Source organism: Spermophilus citellus (assembly GCF_964194105.1).
Source record: "Spermophilus citellus genome assembly, chromosome: 16".
NCBI classification, from domain to species: Eukaryota; Metazoa; Chordata; class Mammalia; order Rodentia; family Sciuridae; genus Spermophilus; species Spermophilus citellus.
In genome coordinates, this window is record NC_138196.1 from 68,282,104 (window position 1) to 68,302,725 (window position 20,622).

At 36.4% G+C, this 20,622-nt stretch overlaps 1 protein-coding gene across 4 annotated transcripts; it reads left to right on the forward strand.

The window, feature by feature from the left end:
* Positions 1–325: 325 nt before the first annotated feature.
* On the forward strand, positions 326–20,372 carry LOC308635098 (uncharacterized protein). 4 transcript variants are annotated; one of them, XM_081269349.1, is made up of 7 exons: positions 326–422; positions 1,702–1,812; positions 5,934–6,014; positions 9,080–9,289; positions 12,803–12,836; positions 14,138–14,367; positions 15,273–15,379. In XM_081269349.1, the coding sequence occupies exons 4-7, from the start codon at positions 9,263–9,265 to the stop codon at positions 15,363–15,365; spliced, it is 384 nt and encodes a 127-aa protein (XP_081125475.1). In that variant the 5' UTR covers positions 326–422; positions 1,702–1,812; positions 5,934–6,014; positions 9,080–9,262; the 3' UTR covers positions 15,366–15,379. The 4 variants fall into 4 exon arrangements, with proteins under 4 accessions (XP_081125475.1, XP_081125476.1, XP_081125477.1 ...); XM_081269350.1 differs by lacking the exon at positions 5,934–6,014 and adding an exon at positions 7,555–7,722; XM_081269351.1 differs by lacking the exons at positions 5,934–6,014; positions 15,273–15,379 and adding an exon at positions 20,289–20,372.
* The last annotated feature ends 250 nt before the right edge of the window (positions 20,373–20,622 follow it).

Below are 20,622 nucleotides of genomic sequence, written 5' to 3' on the forward strand. Positions count from 1 at the left end.
GAGAATTGTTTTTCATCAGAGGAGTATTTTTATAAAGATTAGATAATTAATACTAGTCCATTTTAAGTAAAGTCTGTGGAAATACAGCATATTTGGTCTCATAGGACTTCATGCTGTGCTATGAGAACAGCAGGGAAGTTTTATAAAAAGTAACCTCACTTTTAGATAGATATATATGGTTTAGTTTCACTAATGTCAACCTGTACTCCAGCTGTTTGTGCATATTTTTGTGTGACTCTGCATTTTCCTTGGAGATTAAGATGGGCTCAAAAAGAAATCACCCTTTCCAAAACAGGCAATTTGCTTTTCAATATGTTGCATAACAGATGCTCCAAAGGAAGTGAGGGAGAGAAGCGTGAGCCGGAGGAAAAGACAATCCTGCAAAGTCATAGAACCCCAGATCTGCAGGGGAGAAGCTGAAGGTAGGAAATGATATGCATGCATTTACATTCATATTATTTGAAGAAGGACAGCAATTTATAGGTTGTAAAAAAAAATAAGCCAGCACTGTCTAGAGAATTACCAAAACCCTTCCCTTCGATTTAGCTTGAACCATTACACACACACACACACACACACACACACACACACACTCATTTACTGTCTATGGCTATGCATCCAGTTTCAATGTTTAGAATGCCAAATTTTACATAATTGATAAATCTGGGTGTTCATTTTTGCACTGAATCTGAAGGTTTTCATTGCATTTTTTAAGATTCCACTGATATGTTATTAGAGTTGCTTTATATACTTCTCTCTGTATCTGATTTTTAAATTAATTCTATGAAGCAATTTAAGTACCTATTTTGTGCAAGCCTTCTGTTGGACAAAAAGTGAATGAAACCTGATTTCCAGGCCAAGTTCAGCAAGAGAAGGCCCTCTCACCTACCCACCAGCATGGCACAAGCAAATCTCCAAGGATTTGCTTGCTCAGAATAAAGAGAAACACCTAAGCATGAGGAATTGTTGCCTAAATTCCTATTGTATCTTGTCCTCCCCTCAGACTAGATCAATCTGTTCATTCCTAAAAGTATGCTGCTTTTACAGAGTAGAGAAACAGGGTTTGTTTGGGGAAAAAAATACAGGGAACATAATTCTTTATTGTGGAACCAAGACAAGAATTGGTAGAAATTTTATTAAAAATTATTCCCTTTAGACCTCTAGACTACTGTGCCAAATGTAAAATAAATGTTCAAATTTTGTAACTTACATCTCTTATGTTTTCTAAATGATTACTTAAGTGAGATTTTATTATGCTTTATTCCTAAGGAATTTCACAAAGAAATACATATTCAATTTATAATAAACTACTCTGAAATAAAAACCTAGAATTTAAACCTAGGTGCCAGTTCACAGGCTGCATTTCAAAGCTGTAACTTTTATGTTAAATAATATATGTATTTTCCCTTCCTGTGTCGACTTAAGAAAGGCCAAATTAAGAATGATCCTCTTGTTTTTTATGGTGTGAAGGATCAAAGTAGGTAATAAGAGAATTTGCAGAAATGTACAAATATGATAATGAAAAAATCACAAGTGCAAAACTGTTAGTAAAGATGCTACCTTTTGGAAACTTTACTATTAAATGATTAAAGGAACTCCAAATGAGTAAATTTTAGCTATGTCAGTTTTAGATACAAAGCCATGATTGAAAGGAAGAAGTAGAAATGTAACTATAAATAAGACAGGACTCTTGTTCTCTAGCTCCAGTCTCATTCGATTACTTAAATCAGTATAGCAGCAGCGTTGAACGTGGATCATCAGCGGAAGAATGGATAAAGAGACAGCAGCAAGTAGACTCCTGGTTGTTTCCAGGTGAGAGTTGACTAGGACTGTTGTTATATTAGTGGATATTTATTAATAAAAATATTTATTCAATGTCAGTTACAGGTTAGGCACTGTTCTTTTCACTGAGGATTCAGCTGTGGGCAAAACAAAGAAAGTTTTCCACCCCATGAAGCTCACATGTTACTGGAAAAGACATACAATAAGATAAATATGTAAGATATAGGGTATATCACAGAGTGATCGTGCATAAAGGAAAAGGAAGTAGGGAAGGAGTTGATATTGTAGTTGGAAAGTCCAGAGAAGGTCTCACTGTGAGAGCAATACCTGCGTGGAAGAGAATGAGGGAGTTAGTTATGAAGATCTCAGGGAAGTGCATTCCAGGCACAGTGAACATGACCAGTGTGTTCAGGAAAGAACTAGGAGGCCATAGGGCTGGAACCATAGGAGTAGGAAATGAACTGGAGAAGTATCAAGGAGCTAGATTATGTAGAAGCTGGGATCACTGTAGGAATTTAGCTTTTATCTGTGACATGGGAAGCCTGTGTTAGCTATTCATCTATGATCTCTTGATTCTGAAGACATCCTACAGTATTCCCAATGCGGCCAGGGCTGGGACTCTGTAAACTACAATTCCCTGTTAGTCAAAAGACTTCCTGTTAACTTTTATCAATAAAGGCAGTAGAAGGAGATTGGAATGCAATAGGAAGAGATGAGGAGTTTACCGGTCACTTTGGCTGTTCATTTGATGAGTAGCAGCTAATAGCTTCAACCTTGACCTTCTTCAAGGACTTCCAGGCCCAATCCCCCAGTATGTCTTCAAAGATGTGGCAGCAGCCATTAAGGAGCTTCTTCTCAGAGGGAAGAATTGGTCTCGGTGTCAATTCTATTGTGTTCTCCCTTTAACCTTCTAGGTCCTGGGAATTTTGTTTCACCTATTTCAGCCCTGAGCACCTAGAAATGGACCCTCTCTCCTAGTTTTTTAAATATCTGGTTGCTGCAATTTCTCTTTTTGTTCTTTCAACCTTCAAACAACCATGTTACCGATTCTCTGTTTGAATACCCTCTGTTCAAATTTCTCAGCGTGCTTTCTGTTTTCCTACTGGTCAGCGAAGCCCTGGGAGTGATGCCAGGAAACCCTCAAAGATGGGATTATGGAATTTTTAGATATGTCCTTGATCTTGAACTTAATGCTTAATTTCGTGTTGTAGTAAATGGGATACCGTATTGGCAAAAAAAAAAAAAAAATTCAGTACAGCCAGTCATTTCAGTATCCTTGGAAATTGGTTCTAAGACCTCCTGTGGATACCAAAATTTGAAGATGTCCAATCCCTTGCATAAAATCACACAAAATTTGCATATAACTATGCATATCCTACTGTAACCTTGAAATCCTCTCTAGATTACTTACAATAGCTAATATGCTATAAATGTTATATATAAATATTTACTTCATTCAGTATATAAATATTTATTTCATTTTATTGCTTAGGGAATAATGACAGGAAAAGTGTTTGTGCATCATCAATAAAGACACAGGTTTGTTTTTTTCCAAATATTTTCTGCCTGTATTTGGTTGAATCTGCAGAGAAGGAGGACCAACGGTATTTATTTAAATTATCACCTGTGATTCCTTGGAATTAAGTGCTTACTGAGACAAGAATCCTAAGGGGCAAAGTGCTGCAGCCGTGAGGACTAGAAGGTCGAATGACTACTTCTGACTGAAATGGAGAGTATACAAAAGCAGGATGACTCAGCTTAACAATCTCAAGGTTTCTCTTATGATCCTACAAGAATTTTTTTTTAAAAATTTGTATCAGTATATTCACTTTAGTTCATATGTAGCAGGGCAGAAATGGCTGAAAATTAAACTCAACATTTAAGTATTTGGGTCAGTTCTAAAAATTACAATGGAAGGCATATTTACAGACTGTAAATACTTTCACAGTGTCTAAGTGAAAATCAGAACATTGACTGGGAAGGAGCGGAAACATCTGGGTTGATACAAATCGAGATGAAAATCTACCTGAGCCTTCCTTTCAAAGAAGATTCTTATTGTCCTCAAGACTTATTACCAAAATTGTGTCTAGAGCTATATAGCTAGAACAATTTTAAGTGTATTCCAATAGGGACAGGTGAAAAGTCCAGTCCAGGAAGAAACAGGCTATACCCCCCTCCCCCCCAAAAAAAATTGCAATTTCTTTCTTCCTTCCTTCCTTCCTTCTTTCTTTTCTTTCTTTCTTTCTTTCTTTCTTTCTTTCTTTCTTTCTTTCTTTCTTTCTTTCTTTCTTTCTCTCTTTCTTTCTTTCAGGGGAGGGGAATACCAGGCATTGAACCCAAGGGTGCTTAACCACTGAGCCACATCCCCAACCATTTTTAAATATTTTTTACTTAGGGTCGCTCTAAGTTGCTTAGGGCTTCACTAAGTTTCTGGGGCTAACTTTGTACTCATGATCCTCCTGCTTCAGTAACCTGAATCAAAGGAACACAGGCATGTACCACCATTCCAGGCTTATTTTTCTGAATATAATGGCAAAATCCTAGAAATATAGGTGATTATGGCACATGTAATATAACATATAATAAGGATATTAGGTCAAGGAGGGTGAAATGTGACATTGGATCAGGCCAAGTTTATCAACATATATTTCTTCCAGATTTTACATAGTAAATTGAGCAGATGAAAGCTGTTCTAACAATATGTTTCTTTTATTGGATTCAGCCGTGGTCCTCTTTCAGTAAAGTTGGGTGAAAATTTTTCTGGTCTAGGGTAAAGAAAAGGATTACAGTTACAAGAATGTTAAAGTAGACTATACTTGTGAAATTGGCCTATCTCTTACCTCATTGCATCTCTTTAGAGACCACAGAAAACATTCCTTCACTCCTGCATGCACAACATCTTCAGAGAGCTCTAGGGCAGCTATATAAAGCTAATGATGGCAAAGGGAGACGCTGTCATTGAAAAGGGATTCCTAGCTGGGCCACACAATTGTAATTCCAATGGCTCTCAAGGCTGAGACAGGAGGATCAAAAGTTCAAATCCAGCCTCAGCAAAAGCAAGGCGCTAAGCAACTCAGTGAGACCTTGTCTCTAAATAAAATACAAAAGAGCCTGGGGGTGTGGCTCAGTGGTTGAGTGCCCCTGAGTTCAATCCCTGGTACCCAAAAAAAGAAAAAGAAAAGAAAAGGGATTTCTGATTTCAGTGGGTATCATGGGATCACAGAGTAGCAGAATTCATTCACAACACTAACTTAAAAAAATAAGATTTATTAGTTATTATAAATGCAATAAGGAAGGATTGGTAATCAGAATTGACTTGCAGGAATTTTTGATTCTGGTTGCTTTATTTCTTAGAAATGAAATAGAACAGGAGTGATATGCACGGGCAGACTTCTAAAGTATCTCTTAGCATATAATGGGAAAACTCTGGTCTTATGGGAAGAAATTTGAAATATTAGGTTTCTCACCTACCTCCCGGACCTCAGCCAATTCCCAGACCTGGAATTCTTTGATCAAAAAGGAGACTGGATCCTTTTGAGAAAGGACCTTCCAACACTGCTACAATTATAGCCCATAAAAGTTTTCTAAGCCTTCCTGAAACATGCCTGCACACATTTAATAGAAGACTGTGCGCTGGACAAAATGGATACTAATCCTAGGAACACAAACATTTTGGACCACTGGTTAAACTGGGGAAAAATCTATATCACCAAGGTAATTAAGGGAGAAAGTGTATAGTGGGAAAAAGAAAGCTCTGTTACATTTGTTTTCTTCCTTGCTTATGTGTACAGGTAACATATTGTAAAGTAGCAGTCCATATAGCATCTCCCTTCAAGACAGGAAATCTGTTTTTCTACACCTTAGCCAGTTGAATATGATATGTTTGTGAATTCCATGCCTGATTCTCAACAGACTGTGTTTCCTTCTGCCCTGTCTCTGGAACTCGGCAACTGCCTTGGAGAAGAGCCTGTTGATTACCATCTGGAGAATGAGAAGCCACATGGAACAGGGACAGGTCATCCACCCTAGGTCCAGATGCACAAAAATATCCAAAGACAGGCACAGCCATCCCAGCAGCTGAACTATCTGTACACATGAATCGATCCGTCTAAGACCAAAGAAGTCACTAATTTTTTCATCCTTGATTTTAGCCCCATTCTTCATGTAAGGATCGTTGGTGTGAATGTGACTAATCAGTAAGAGGAGTTCCCATCATTCAGAGATAAGGCATGGTAAATACTAGGAAATGGAGTCTCCTCTTCATGGAGAAAGTTATGCATGACTTCACTTGTGTAAAAGTGAGTTGAACTTTTCTGGGTGGAAGCATGACATCTTAACTGTTGTATGGAAATCAAAATATGTGTAGAGGAGTGTTTATGAGTGCTGAGTAGCCAAAGGATTTTTCAAATTACATTTCTCAGTTACCCTTGCCAACTGGCTTCCCTTTAGGTTCTACCTCCCGATACATGGAAAGAAGGGCAGTGGGGACTTCCTTCCTGTTTTTCCAGTCTTTCCCAGTATTGCCCCAGAAACAGCAACTGGATCAGCCTCCACTGTTTGATGACACTTCCAGCATAGTGTAGTGGCACACTCTCTGAGGAAGCAACACATTCTGGCAGTGGCTTCTCCCTTAGCAGAGAACCAGCCCTGCAGAGTCCCTCTTCTCAACTCCTAGTTCTGCTAACCCTTTGACTTCCCTTGGCCCAGCTGTAGCAGCTGCTACTCCCAGCATTTAATCTCTGTTATCTTCTGCTCTTCCAGGCATCCGACATCCAAATTAGTTCCCTAAGTTTGAAATATCTAGGGTTGCTTCTATTTTTCTGACTGGACCCGAACTAATGCAAAGCCAAACTGGAGGATTTTGAGATCTGAAATAATTTGTCTTGCAGTTTGAGAATATCACCCTGTCTGCTGGGCTGTGTTGAAAGAAATGGAAAGGAGACAGCAGTTAGGGGACTATTTTGGTAAAAAGACATAAAATAGAGCTTTGTCCTGGATTGAAGAAGTAGTTAAATTCTGTATATATTTTAAAAATATTGATGATATCTATAGACAGACCAGGTGTGAACTTTGAGGAAAGACGAAAAGCCAAAAGTTATTATCTATGATAGTAAGATAGGATCGGAAAGGATAGGATATGAACAGGATAGGAGAGTTTATTGTTATTGCTGGGCAATAATTAAGGTTAGTGATCATGAACTTAAAAGTAAAACCAATTAACATAACTGTGTGTTTATCTACAGACATGGTTCCATGATGGTTTTATTTATTAACATATTCCAAGCTGCTATAAAAGACAGATCCTGAAATTGTACTGACCTGATCCAATAGAAATACATTTCAGTAACATAAAATTTAATAATTAGTGGGACATGGTAAGGGTGTAATCCCAGGTCATACAATCCCAACTCTCAGTGATACTGGCTGGTAGAAGCTCAACCCTTGTTTTCCAAGGTCATATTGGTCATTGATATCCAGTTGTAAATTTGTGGAAAAGAAAAAAAAATTGATTTTCAAGAAATTTTATATATGTCTGGCCTGAAAGTGGCATGCATCATTTCTTCTCATATGTCATCCGCTAAAATTCAATGTCATGGCAGCACCTTAAGCCAACCGATGCTAGTAAATATTGTTTAGCTTTATAACTAGGAAGAAAGGGAAATAGTTTAATGAACTATTAGGCAATCCCCATGTAAAGGGGAGACATCTCTGTCCATGCAAGCAGAGAATGAGGCAAACAATTTAATCAGGGTTTTCATTTTTTTCCAACAGTACCAAGAAAGTAAAACGCAAAGTGGTCCCAAACATGTGCAAGGGATTATTATAATGACTGACCTTGAATTTAAACTGTATAAAGAATATATGGAAAGAGAAAGCGTGTTAGGACTGATGCACTGAGGTGCCTGGAGTGGTGAAAGGATTGTTTAAGCTGTCATCCTAGTGAGCATCGGCCGGCAAGGGAGGAGGTGTTGCTTGGAGAATGAGAGGTTTGAAATTGAAAACCTGGAAGCATTGCAGTGTTGGCCTTTACAAAGATGAGAGCATGACCCTAAAAGTTAGTTTCCAAGACATTGTACAAGATCGACTGGGAGAGAGTCTGTGAAGGAATTTAGATCCAGGACATTGACAGGTGACCTGTGCAGATATTAAAAGGTTGAAGAGCACGATGGAGATCCAGGTGCCAAAATCTTTGAGAAGAAATGTGAAAAATAAGAGCAGTGGATGACTTGGAAAGCAATTTAGCAAATAGAAAGACATGATTCAGTGGTTGGTTATTGGCAGTGAAGATAAAGGAAACATCAAGAGTTAAGTCCAAGTTTCTTACTTAATGTAAATGGTGGATAGCCAGATAGCCTCTTGGTTTACAGGAGAGAAGCACTCCTTAATAGTAACCATCTTTTTGTCTCTCATCTACAGAAAAGAAAACAGAGAGATTATAATTGATTGATCAAATTCCAGCTAGTGCAGATTCACCAATCCCTTCCTCACCGTCTGACACAGCTCATAGTTTTAACAATTACCTTATTCTAACTTCTAACCTAAAGTTGTAAGCACTGCTCAGAGTAAAATAGGCCAAGGAACAAGAAATTGGTTTTTGAAATTAGTGGCATGGAATAATCATTGATGGCAGTAAGAGCTGTTTTGGCAGAGCGCATATGCACACAGGACATAAGGCTGATAGAATATGTAAGGAGAGAGTGGGGACATAAGAAGATATACACACTTTGGATACTCAAGATATCTGTCAACATAAACAGAGGAAGAGAGAAAAGAGGGTAGAGGTAAAATTGGGGTCAAGAAAAGTTTTGTTTTTGTTAATTTTGTTTTGTCTTAAAGATGTAAAGAACTATTTAAATGCTTATAGGAAGGAAGTGCTGGAGAAAGAGGAATAGATTACCTGAAACACAAGAGATGATTGACATCGTGTGCTTCCTGGGAGAGTGAAAGGGATTGAATGAGGGGTATGAGTGGAAGGACTGGACTTAAACATGGTGGGGGACAGTGTTTCTTCCTTTGAAAAGGAGGGAAGGAAGTTAAGATAGATGAGGATGTCCTCTTATTAAGGGATTTAGTGGTGTCTCATCTAGTACTTTCTATTTCTCTCTTTCAGGAAATAAACTGACCTGAAAGATGGGTCTGTCATGGTATAAATTAAGGCCAAGAAAATATATAGAATAGTTGTGAATAAGTGAGGCTAGTGAAAAAGAAATAGAGTAGGATATGCAGGTACTTTTAGTGACCTAGATGACAATTGGTAATAATAACATCACTCGCCCCTATTTGTTATTTCCTCCAGGATTGTCCAGCTGCCCAAGACATAGAAAATGGATTCCTTCAGGATTTACTTTTGCTAAATGAATGCAATGAAAAGACCAAAGGATTGAAGTTCACAAGGAGGAAAAAAAGAATAACTGAAATAATGGAGCATTGGAATCTAAGCTGAAAATGAGGGCTGGGAAGATCAGAGGTGTCTGTGGTTATGTTTATGATTATGGTTCAATTGAAGGTAAGACTAAGAAGAAGGCAGAGCATAAAGGGTCAAATGACTAAAGGCTCTGAAAAGGTGAAAGAATGGTCACCAGAGGATTAGCTGAAAAAAATATTCACTAGAGATGCAGGACTTCAGATTTTATTAGTTTTAGGTGATGGAGAGCTGTGGTTTGTGGCCTTAATAATGGGTGTCAGAGTGAAGTAGAGAGCACTGGAAAGAGTGACCTAAAGTTCTGAATGGGCTGTCAAGAGGAGGAATCTCTGTGGGTGATGTGGGTGTCATGGTGTTCAGTGAATGAGGTGAAAAGCCAACTGTAAGGCGTGGGAGAGAGTGATTAGACTGGAGAACCTTCCTTATGGACAGAGCAGAAGCAGAAGTCTGAGAACTGCAATAAGAATTAAGAAAGGCAGGCACCGTAGTGGTTGTTACTTTATATATGGTGATGACAGGAGGTAACAGCTACCTCTTAAGGCCTACATGTGACACTGGGTTCTCAATAGAGTCTGGGTCCAGTTCTGGCACGGGTGGGGGGGATATAATGAATGAACAGAGCTTGAGGGGAAACTTCTGCATTACAGAAACAGGTCTTTTAGGGAACACATTAGTCTGAAAGAAAAAGAAGAAGCATTGGGAGAAGTCTCAGGGAGGCAAACAGCATACTACAGGTAGAAAATAGAATCTTGGGTTTTGTTTATCAGACCTTCTTAAGACTATTTTTCAAAGGGGTCAGTGAGATTTGGGATATAGACTAAATGCCGAAGCAATCAAAGGTCTGGGAATTCATGAGTTTAGTCCTGACAGTTTCTTTGAAGGAGGTGGAATTGAAGGACTGAAATGATAAATTACTCTTGGCTTACCCAACTTGAGGTGAGGTTGGTTTGGCCACAGAAGTCTTGGAGTAGAACCCACAGCTTTGAGTAGCATAATGGCTCTGTCTCTGCTGGCCCAGAGTTTATTCTTTGTCTAAATGTTTATTACTTTGGCTATAATTTGGCATGGCACTTATTTTTCTGGGATTTATGTATATATGATATTTAAAAGATATATATTCTTTCTTAATTCCCACTGAAGCTCGTGTGTGTGTGTGTGTGTGTGTGTGTGTGTGTGTATGATTGAATATAGAGAGACAGACAGACAGACAGACTCTGGGTTCCCAAAGTGTAAAAACAGGGTCTTGTTTTTTCTTCTTAGCGCTTGGCTGAGTGCTTGCTCAGAAAATCTTTAATGCAGTGAATTTAAACACACACTATTTCTAATCCAATTTCACTGCACTACTATTCAATACTGCTTATCAATGCTGTGCATTGCTTTGTTAGCTCATATTACTTCCAAAAAAATGTTAATGTCTAGATAAAGAGAGGTGGGGTAAGAACAAGAGGAAGAATGTGGAAGTGCTACTCACTGTGTAGGGATCAGTGATAAGAGGGAGGAAACCAATTAGCATTCTTCTCATTATCAGTTGTCTTCAACTGAGTTATGATGACCTGCAGAGAATTTCCCATAGACGTAGTGAAAAACTAAATGAGTAAACAAGAAATAAGCAGATTGCGTAACTGCGTTGGATATTTAAGTAATCAGTCTTACAGAATGATTTCAAGAGTGATTCACTGAACTCTAGTTTACTGTTTACAGCAGATGTTTTACCATAAGATACCCTCCTTCATGTGCTTTGCTATATTCTACAGATAATATAGCAAAACTTTCATGAGACCCACTTCATCCACTATGTCAAAACTCAGTAATAGCCTATGTTTTTCAATGATCCCTGGTTACAATTTATATCTTTGCCATTGAATGAAAACTTTCCCCCTCCATTTTCATAGAATTCTGAGCTTTCTTTATACTAAATGGATTATAATTCCTGACTATAAACTTTGTAGAAGATGTTGAAAAACAGTACACTCTGCATGGTTTCATCAAACATTATCAGATACAGCTCTTGCCAAATTCTGGCAAAAAAAAAAATGTAATAGTTTTATAGGGAGAAGCAGAATAACATTTTCACAAAGTAAAGTTTAAAGAAGATCTCTAACACAATTATGCACATCTCTTTTCAACCACATATTACTCTGTTGAGGTTAATCAGTACTGTAATAAAAGTTTCATAATCACCACTTATCAAGTACCTACTGTGTGTTGGGTGCTTGAGAGTTTTGCATATAATCTAAAAACAATCATAAAAGTTTTAGTTCCAGGTCACATTTTACAGAAGGTATAAATTTTGGAAGAACCCAACTATCTGCAATCACAAGGTCTTTAAGAGATTCTTAAGATTAACTCCCAACCCATGCTCTGGTGCTATAGGACATTTCCTTCTATCTTATGCCATATTTACCAATATTTTTCTTAGGAAACAGATGTACACACATCTTACACACAAGGCAATGAGCACTAGTCATAACAGAGAAGAAATCAGACCCAAATGAATGATCCAAAAGAAAAAAATTAATATTTAAGATTAGAATTTAGTTTTTTGATTCCATATTGAGGTTTTTGTTTGTTTATTTTTAGGGAGCAGGGCACTGTATTTTCTATAGAGAAATTCTTCATTTGTTGTAGTTTTATATTATAGGTATACATTTTAAAATAAAATTCAATAGTAAAAGGATGTTTCATTCAAATTAGAAGTGGTACTTTATCCTCAGAATAAGTTCACTAAAACCAGAAAATTCTATCAATGGATAGGATCAGGTTATATTTCTTCACTAAAAATAAAATGCCATAAATTTAATGGTGGCCAAGATTTGTCTAATTAATTACAGTGCCAGTTCCTCACAACCACATATTTAACCTTGGAACATGGCAGGCATGTTCTCTTTTGAGTCATCTTAAAAATCCTTGGTAAATTATTAATGGTCCCTTCCCTGCAATTCCAAAAATCAGAGAACCTTTAGAATCTGAAGTTGGGTAAGTTGATACTAGCACTTATTCGGCTGAAAACATGCCCTGAACTGACATGAGATTATATATGGTCTGTATTTCTTTGTATGAATTGTCATGTGTTTTCAGAATGAATATTAATATTTTCATTAAGGAATGCCACAGGTGGTGTGTAATATATGGTACATGCCCTACATGACTATTCCCATAACAAGCACTTCTGAATACTAAAGCACCTCTGGCCCCAAGAGTTTTGTAAAATCAATTTTGAAAATGCTTGTCTTTCATTTCTTAGTTCTATTGTAGTTATACAAAAGCTATCATATGATTATATAGTGAAATTTCACTGAGTAAATATATTTAAAATTAATTTGAAATAAGGGGACATATTAAATAATTAATGTACTAACATTAAACAATCTGAATTCCAGGGCATCTACTCTTGGTAGAGACAAACATAGTCTTTTTTCTTTCATACTGTACAGTCAGAAGATTTCAACAATCAAGGTAGAGGGCATTTCCTTCCCACCAAAATTTTCTTCAAGCCCTTTTGCAGTTAATCCCCTTTCCATCCATAACAGGGGAAGTATTTCTGCCACCATAGAATGGAATCAGATAACATGTAATCTTTTTGGTCTGGCTCTTTAGATCAGCAAGATGATCTTGAGATTTATCCATCTTGGTGAGTATTTCAGTAGTTTTGCTTCCTTTTATTGTTGAGTAGTACTCCACTGTATAAATATTTCACAATTATTTACTTATTTTGGACATTTTGGTTATTTCCAACTTGAGGTCATTAGGAGTAAATTTACTATAAACATTCATGCATGAGTCTTTTTGTGGACACACATTTTCTTTTTTTCTTGGGTAAATACCTAGAAAAGACTTAAAAGAGAATTACTTGGTCCACTTTTTAAAGGTATATTTAACTATAAGAAATTGCCAAATTATTTTCCAATTGTTTTATCATTTTATATCCCCAGTAACAGTGTATGAAAGTTCCAGTTGCTATATGCAGATGATACTGTCAGGTTTTCATTTCTATAATTGTAGCTAATCTAATAGACATATAGTAGTATCTGACATTGTTTTAAATTTGTATTTCCCTGACAACTAAAGAAGTTCAACATCTGTTTCTGAGCTTATTAGCCATTTGTACATCTGTTTTGTGAGGTGCTTGTTCAAATTATTATTATTATTTTGGTCTTGTTATTGTTGAAGAATTTCTTACTGTGAATCTAAGTCCTTTAGCAGATGTATGTGTTGTGAATATTGCTTTCAGCCTGAGACTTGACTGGTTTTTGTTTTGTTTTGTTTTTTAGTAGCGTCATTAGCAGAGCAAAATTTTTACTTTTACTTGATTCCATTTTAAAAAGTTCTTTTGCGGGACCCATATTGTTTTTGTCATAAGAATTCCTTATTTGCTCTAATGCCTCAAAGATTTTCTTAAATTTTAACTGTTCAGAAATGAAACTGTCCTTTTTCTTCTTTATTGAGGGGGAAGTTAGGCCAACTATATGTTAAATTGTGTCTTAGTGAGTATTTTTTAAAACAGTTCCTGAGATTTTTCTATGAAAAAAGATATTTTTTTCTAAATTACATAGTTGAATCAGCACATACTCCTTAGAAAATATACCCTCCATTAGTAAGAATAAATATAGTCCAAGTGCCTCATGAAAAATATTTATAAGAACCATCCTTCTAAAGATGTCCTAGGCACCAGAAGATCATTCTCGATGGAACAAAAAGGCTCTATGAAAATGTAGCACCCACCTGGGCAGAATAAGGGCAAAAAGGCAGCATCTCGTGCAGCATGGTATAAAAAGGTACATGGAGGCCTATTTATTAAAAGTAGGGATTTTAGGCAACAGTAGGCTCTGCAACTTGGCTGGAAATTAGCTCCATTTTAGGATCATAGTGAGGCCTATGACTGCAAAGATAGCTTGGAAGAGTATTAACTGCTGTATTAACTGTGATGTGAAGTGCTCACTAGGTTTTTCCTGGAAGAACACACCCATTCATTGATGATTTCAAACAGAGAAAGAGTAGAGTCAATCAGGTGCTTTAGAAAGGCTATTGGCAGTGCCTTGGTGAGCATGGTGCAAGAGGTGAAGACAGACACCTATCGGGATTCAGAGGGAGCGGACTTCACTTCCTCTTCTTCAGGCGTGCACGTCCTGTCTCTGCATCATGATTGTCAGTCTTTCGCGAAGGTGAGTTTGTGATTTATTCCTCTTTTAATATTCTCCAACCTCTAGAGTAAACCACAATATCAGCAATATTGATTGATACTGTGCTGTCTGAAGAGGTATACAAGGATGACAAAGAGAGATCAGAAATTGCCAGTTCAGAGGAAATATGAATCCTAGATTCATTCTTAGAATTGGCTTTCAGAACATCATATCACATCATACCAGAATATTACTATGTCGAGGTGAATTTTGTTTTCCATCCTGTGAACACAGGGCACTCAATGTTTTTCCCCAAAGGCTCTCAGGTATACTTCGACCGGCTACAAAATAGGAAGTTTAAATAAAATGATTCTATGGTCCCTTTCATCTCTGAACTTGTAAACATTGTTACAAGCCCAATATCTTATATCTTTGGTAGATATCATTTAATGTGATGTTGCATAGGGGTTTTAAAAGTTGTTTTAACTAGTATTCTTAGCTTGGTGGGGTGGCATAGGCCTGTAATCTCAGAAGCTCATGAGGCTGAGGCAGGAGGATCAAGAGTTCAAAACCAGCCTCAGCAATGGTGAAGCAATGAGCAACTCAGTGAGACCTTGTCTCTAAATAAAATACAAAATAGGGCTGGGGATATGGCTCAGTGGTCAAATGCCCCTGAGTTCTATCCCCAGTACCCTCCCCCCCAAAAAAGTAGTCCTAAAAAATGCTATCCCAATGTTAACATTTAGAATGAAAAACATAGTAAATGTATAAATTGAGAGGTTACTGGTTATTTGATAATGGAGCCTTCGTATGATTAAGGTTACTTTTTAGCTTTTATTACATTACATATTGGTTTAATGTAATATGGTTGTATTATGATATAGTTTCTAATTATTCATATTTCTTTTCCTGAATCCATACCTATATCTTGCTCATGGGTTTGGAAGATGGTGCTTATCACACGTTATTTTCCACTGCAATCTCCTACCCACCAACATGAAGGAGGAGGGAAGAAGGAAAGGAAAAACAAACAAAAATAAAAAATAAAACCCAGAGAGCTGGTCCATACTGTGTTTTTTTGATTTCGAAGGAAAAAAATCACAAAAAGAAACAGAACCCCATTGGAACTTCTGAAAACCAGAAGAAATTTATAGATTCATTCACTGTTCTGCATGTTACTTTCCTCTAGGCCCTGAGAATTACATCCTCAGTTTGGTTAATGAAATAACTTTGCTAGGAATTTATATTTTATTTATAATACACATAAAATAATGAAATTTTAATATTTAACTCCTTTTTTGTATTTCTGAATATTATTCCCCAAAGTTATATTGATGTTTATTAATTTAACAGAACAAATTAGATTGTGTGTTACATAAAAGAGCAGGCAAATTGGTTGCTTAATGAGTTACAAAAGTTAACTTGTATCTTCATAAATCCTAAACTTTCCATATTTCCAGCATTTTATTTTGCAATTTTGAATAGAAATGGAAATAAGAGGCTCTCCAGAGAAAAATCCTGTGCAAGCAAAATGTGTTCCAGCAAGACTCGTGAAAGCACTTGATACTGTTATCTACTAGGAGAGCGAGTGAAATTATCACTTGATAAAGCCCAAAGAAAACTTGATGGTTTCAGATAAAATGAGTGATCTTCGCAAAGGAAAAGTACTTCACAGAAGCCGGAAATTGGGACACCAAAAGGAGGAAGCTGGTACTAGAATATTTCACTTAATGACTGCATGACAAGTCCATCACAGGTCATTATTTATAGGTCATTTTCCTGTCAATTGTAGGAATCCTGGCCTTAATCATTTGTGTCAACACACACTTCCGTATAAAAACTTCCAACATGATACAGATAATTCTGAGAAACACGATATGTGTTCTGACAATTCTGTTCTTTCCTTTTGACTCTGAATTTGCCAAGATATTTCCTGTTAACTCCTTGGCATAAGTGTTTTTAAGTGTCTGTTACTGATGCCAGCACAGGGTGTCATGCTGGGAAAATCCACTTTTTGGAAGGAAAATTACAAAGTATTGTGGTCAGCATTAAATTTAAAGGGACATTCCTACTATTGAATACATTTCCACATTTTTATTATTTTAGACGGTCTTTTTCCTTTTATTTTTTTTTCTTTTGGTGAGACTTTGGTTTCTCATTGGGGATTATTTCATGTGCAAAAGAGATCAGAATTATTGAACCACTATGTGCTATGAACTTTCTACAGGAAGAATAGAGATTTCTCAAAGAAAAAAAAAATCTGTATGATCAAGGTTAGCTAATACTCTAAAAAGTAAGTACATTTCCAGAGGATATTAGCTGTGATGGATATTCAGAAACTGCTCCCGCAGCTAATACAAAATTCCTTTTCTAGTTATTAATTTGTTCCATCTCAAAGTTGCCAATTTTCAAACAAAACCATAGAACATAATCTATGAAAAAATTTATCAAATTTATTTTTCTAAGTTAAAACCACTTGAATTGAAAGTCCATTTCCCAATAAAGATTTTTTGTTTTTATTTTTGAAACACATAAGAAAGAAATAAGAGTGCTTTCTGGCTTCTGTCCTACATGTCTGGATTGGGATTTAGGGAGGTGCAGAAGGCTGAAATTACAGTTTGTTATTCAAAATTACTTCTTCAGGATGAATCGGATTGAAATTTTCTGATCAAAATAATATTTTCTCACAGAGATATTACTAAGATTACAAGAGATTCTGTCTCCTAGAAGAGTCTAGAATTCAAATTAATGCAGTAGTTCACAAATAAAATAAGGAAATACATATGGAAAAGAATTATTTGTAAATCAATATATTTTAAAAAAGAAGAGAATCCTCACTTGCATGAGATGAAAGGGAGAAATGGCAAAGGGGCTTAAGGATAGGGAATAAATATTTCTATAATTTAATTTTATGATTTATGAAAACAGACAACAGCCCTGAATAGTCAACCAGTAAGACAAGAAATTAATTTTATAAAGCTGTAATTTAATTATTTCTAAAGACTCCCCCATTAACATTCTAAAAAAAAAAACTTTCAATCAAACAATCAGTAAGGATTCATCATCAAATAATCAGAAGATACATTTTTGACACAGGATTCAAGTGGAGAATTATAATTCAACCCAATAATGGATTGATTGATCAGTAATACTGAATGTTTTCACTGGTATCAGCACTGTGAAAACTTCTCTGACAATTACATAACATTGGGAAAAGAGTCTTAAAATGTCAGAATAAGAATTCAAACATATTAAACATACTGAGCACACACTAAAAATAAGCACCATACTGTGTGAGAAGTACATGAATGCTCAAAAATGAATGGACTAATTTTAGACTAGATTGGCATAGATAGCAAAAAGAATTAAGATTTATGGAAGAATCCGTACTGTTAAAATGTTTATCCTACCCAAAATGATCTACATATTTCATGTGATCCCTAAGAAAATATAATGACATTCTTTACAGACTAGAAAAAACAATCTTGAAATTCTATGGAACCACATACACACACACACACACACACACACACACACACACACACACACGTATACAACACACACACACACATACACGAAACCCAAACAGCAAATGCAATCTTGATCGAAAAAGAACAAAGCAGGAGTCATAATGTTACTGGACTTCAAAATAACCCCAAAGCTGTAATAAAAACAGCATGGTACTGGTGTCAAAACAGACACAGGTGCTGAGAACAAGCCCTGGAGAAAGGACAGTCTTTCCAATGAATGATGCTGGGAAAATCAGATATCCATATGCAGGAGAATGAAACTAGACCCTGGTTTCTCACCAGTTATAAAAATTAGCTCCAAATGGGTTGAAGACATAGATGTAGGACCTGAAACTATGAAACCACTAAAAGAAAACACAAGAGAAATGCTTTAGGATGTTGGGATGGGCAAGAAATTTTTGAACAAGATGGCAAAAACACTAGAAAAAAAGAACCAAAATAAACAGTTATATCCAACTAAAAAAGTTTCTACACATCAAAGGACTACACAACAGAGTGAAATGCCAATCCACAGAATGAGAGAAAATATTTTCACACTGTATATCTGGTAAGAGGTATATCCAGAGTACAGAAGGAACTCAAAAAAATTCAATAGCAAACCAGGTATGGTGGTGTATACCTATAATTCCAGCAACTTGAGAGGCTGAGGCAGGAGGATACAAGTTTGAGGTCAACCTCAGCAATTTAGTAAGACCCACAGCAATTTAGCAAGACCCTATTTCAAAATTAAAAGTAAAAAGGACTGGGGATATAGTTCATGGTAAAGCACCCCTGTGTTCAATCCCCAGTACCAAAAATAAAATTGTAAAAACTTCAAAAGTAAAAAAAGAAGAATTTAATTAAAAAAAAGAGGCACTAGATCTAAATAAATATTTCCCCAAAGAAGACATACAAATGGACAACAGATATGTGGAAAAAAAATGTTGATAAATGAAAATCGAAACCAGTGGGTGATCACCACACTTCAGTAAGAATGGTTATTAACAAAAAGACAAAAGATAATAAGTGCTTGTGAGGATATGGAATAAAGGATTCCTTATACACTACTAATAGGAATGTAAATTAGTACATCCATTATGTAAAACACTACGGAAACTCCTCAAAAACTCAAAAATAGACCTACCATACACTCCAGCAATCCTCCTAATGGAAATCTATCCAAAGTAAATGAAGTCAGTAATAGTCATGTTCCCATAGTGACTACAGCACTGTTCACAACAGCCAAGCAATGCAGACAACCTAAGTGTCTGTCAATTGATGAATGGATAAAGAAAGTGCATCACCTACAAACAATGAGATACTACTATTCAGTCACAAAAGAATGAATTCCTATCACTTGGGACATGGATGAACCTGGAGAACATTATATTAAATGAAATAAGTCAGGTACAAGAAAGGCAAGTACCACAGCATCTCACTCATGTGGCATCTAAAGAAGTTGATCTCAGAAGCTGAGAGTGGAACGGTAATGAAGCCTGAGAAGGGTGGGGCTTAGGGACGAAGGAGAGAGGTTGATTGGTGTGCACCAAGTTACAGTTAGATAGGACTAAGAAATTCTGGTGTGCTGTTTTATAGTAGGATGACTATAGATACCATAGTTCACTGTATATTTCCAAAAGTTTGAAAAAAGGATTTTCAATATTTCCATGTAAAGAAATATTTGAGAAGATAAACATGTTCAACCTGATTTAAACATTGCACAATGTATGCATGTATTGAAACATCATGTAGCATCCCATAAATAGGCACAATGTTTTTGTTCTTAATGTGTCAATCAAAAAATTTAAATTTTAAAAAAATCAAACAAATACAAGTTAAAGATAGGAGAAGAAAAGAAAAGAAGTTATGATTAGGTTTAAACTAAAACTTACCTGAAAAAGTGGATCTCCACTCACAGTGTCATCTTGCCTCAAAACCACACCCTGAAGAGCTTCTCTTTTACCAAAACTAGAGGGTAGGATGCAGGCAAGAACTGTCTCCCTGCCATTAAGATGTCTTTTTGCTACACTCGCCCTAGGCACTCAATGACTCTGATATTAAATAGATACCTTAACGTCATTCGAATTTGCAGACATCTCATTAGGGATGCTCTTCCTGGTGACCTACACAGGCAGAGGAGTTTAGGGGACTATTAAGCACAAATCCTACCCTCACTTGTGGTCCAGATAATGTGGGTGTGTTCATTTCATGTTGCTGCTATAACACATGACTACAAACTGAGTGGCTTTAAACAACACAAATTTATTATCTTGGAGCTCTGGAGGTCAGAAAGCGAAAGTGAGTCTTAGCTTAAAAAAAAAAATCAAGGTGAGTGCACAGTCAGGGAAAATCCATTTCTTGTCTTTTCTAGCTTGTAGAAGCAGCTGGCTTTCCTTGGCTCATGACCACATCTCTGACCTTTGCTTATCTTATCACTCTCTTCTGACTTCTTAGGATTCTTGTAATTGCATCCTATCAGGATAATCAAGGATAACTTCCCATCTCAAGGGAGATGAAAAGAATCTTCTACCATGTAAGGTAATGCATTCACCATTTCCAGGTAACAGAACATGAAAATCCTCAGGGGAGCATTGTTCTATCCACCACAGTAGGTGAATACATATTGTCCCTTGTAGGTTACCTTGAGGTGAAGATTAATTAGACATTTGTGTGTATGAGAGAGACTCATAAAGAATCCCTGCTATGATTTGATTTAGGTTCTTTCAGTCTGCTTAAAGACAGTACTTCATCAGGCACACCATGCCCCAAAATCTCTGACCAAGGCTAA

Bases quoted from the DNA above. Each gene is read 5' to 3' on its own strand.
- LOC308635098 (XM_081269349.1), top strand. From the start codon at position 9,263: ATGTTTATGATTATGGTTCAATTGAAG. The intron at 12,837-14,137 runs GTGAGTATTTCA...TGTGATGTGAAG, and splicing joins CTTGAGATTTATCCATCTTG to TGCTCACTAGGTTTTTCCTG. The intron at 14,368-15,272 runs GTGAGTTTGTGA...TGGGTTTGGAAG, and splicing joins ATTGTCAGTCTTTCGCGAAG to ATGGTGCTTATCACACGTTA.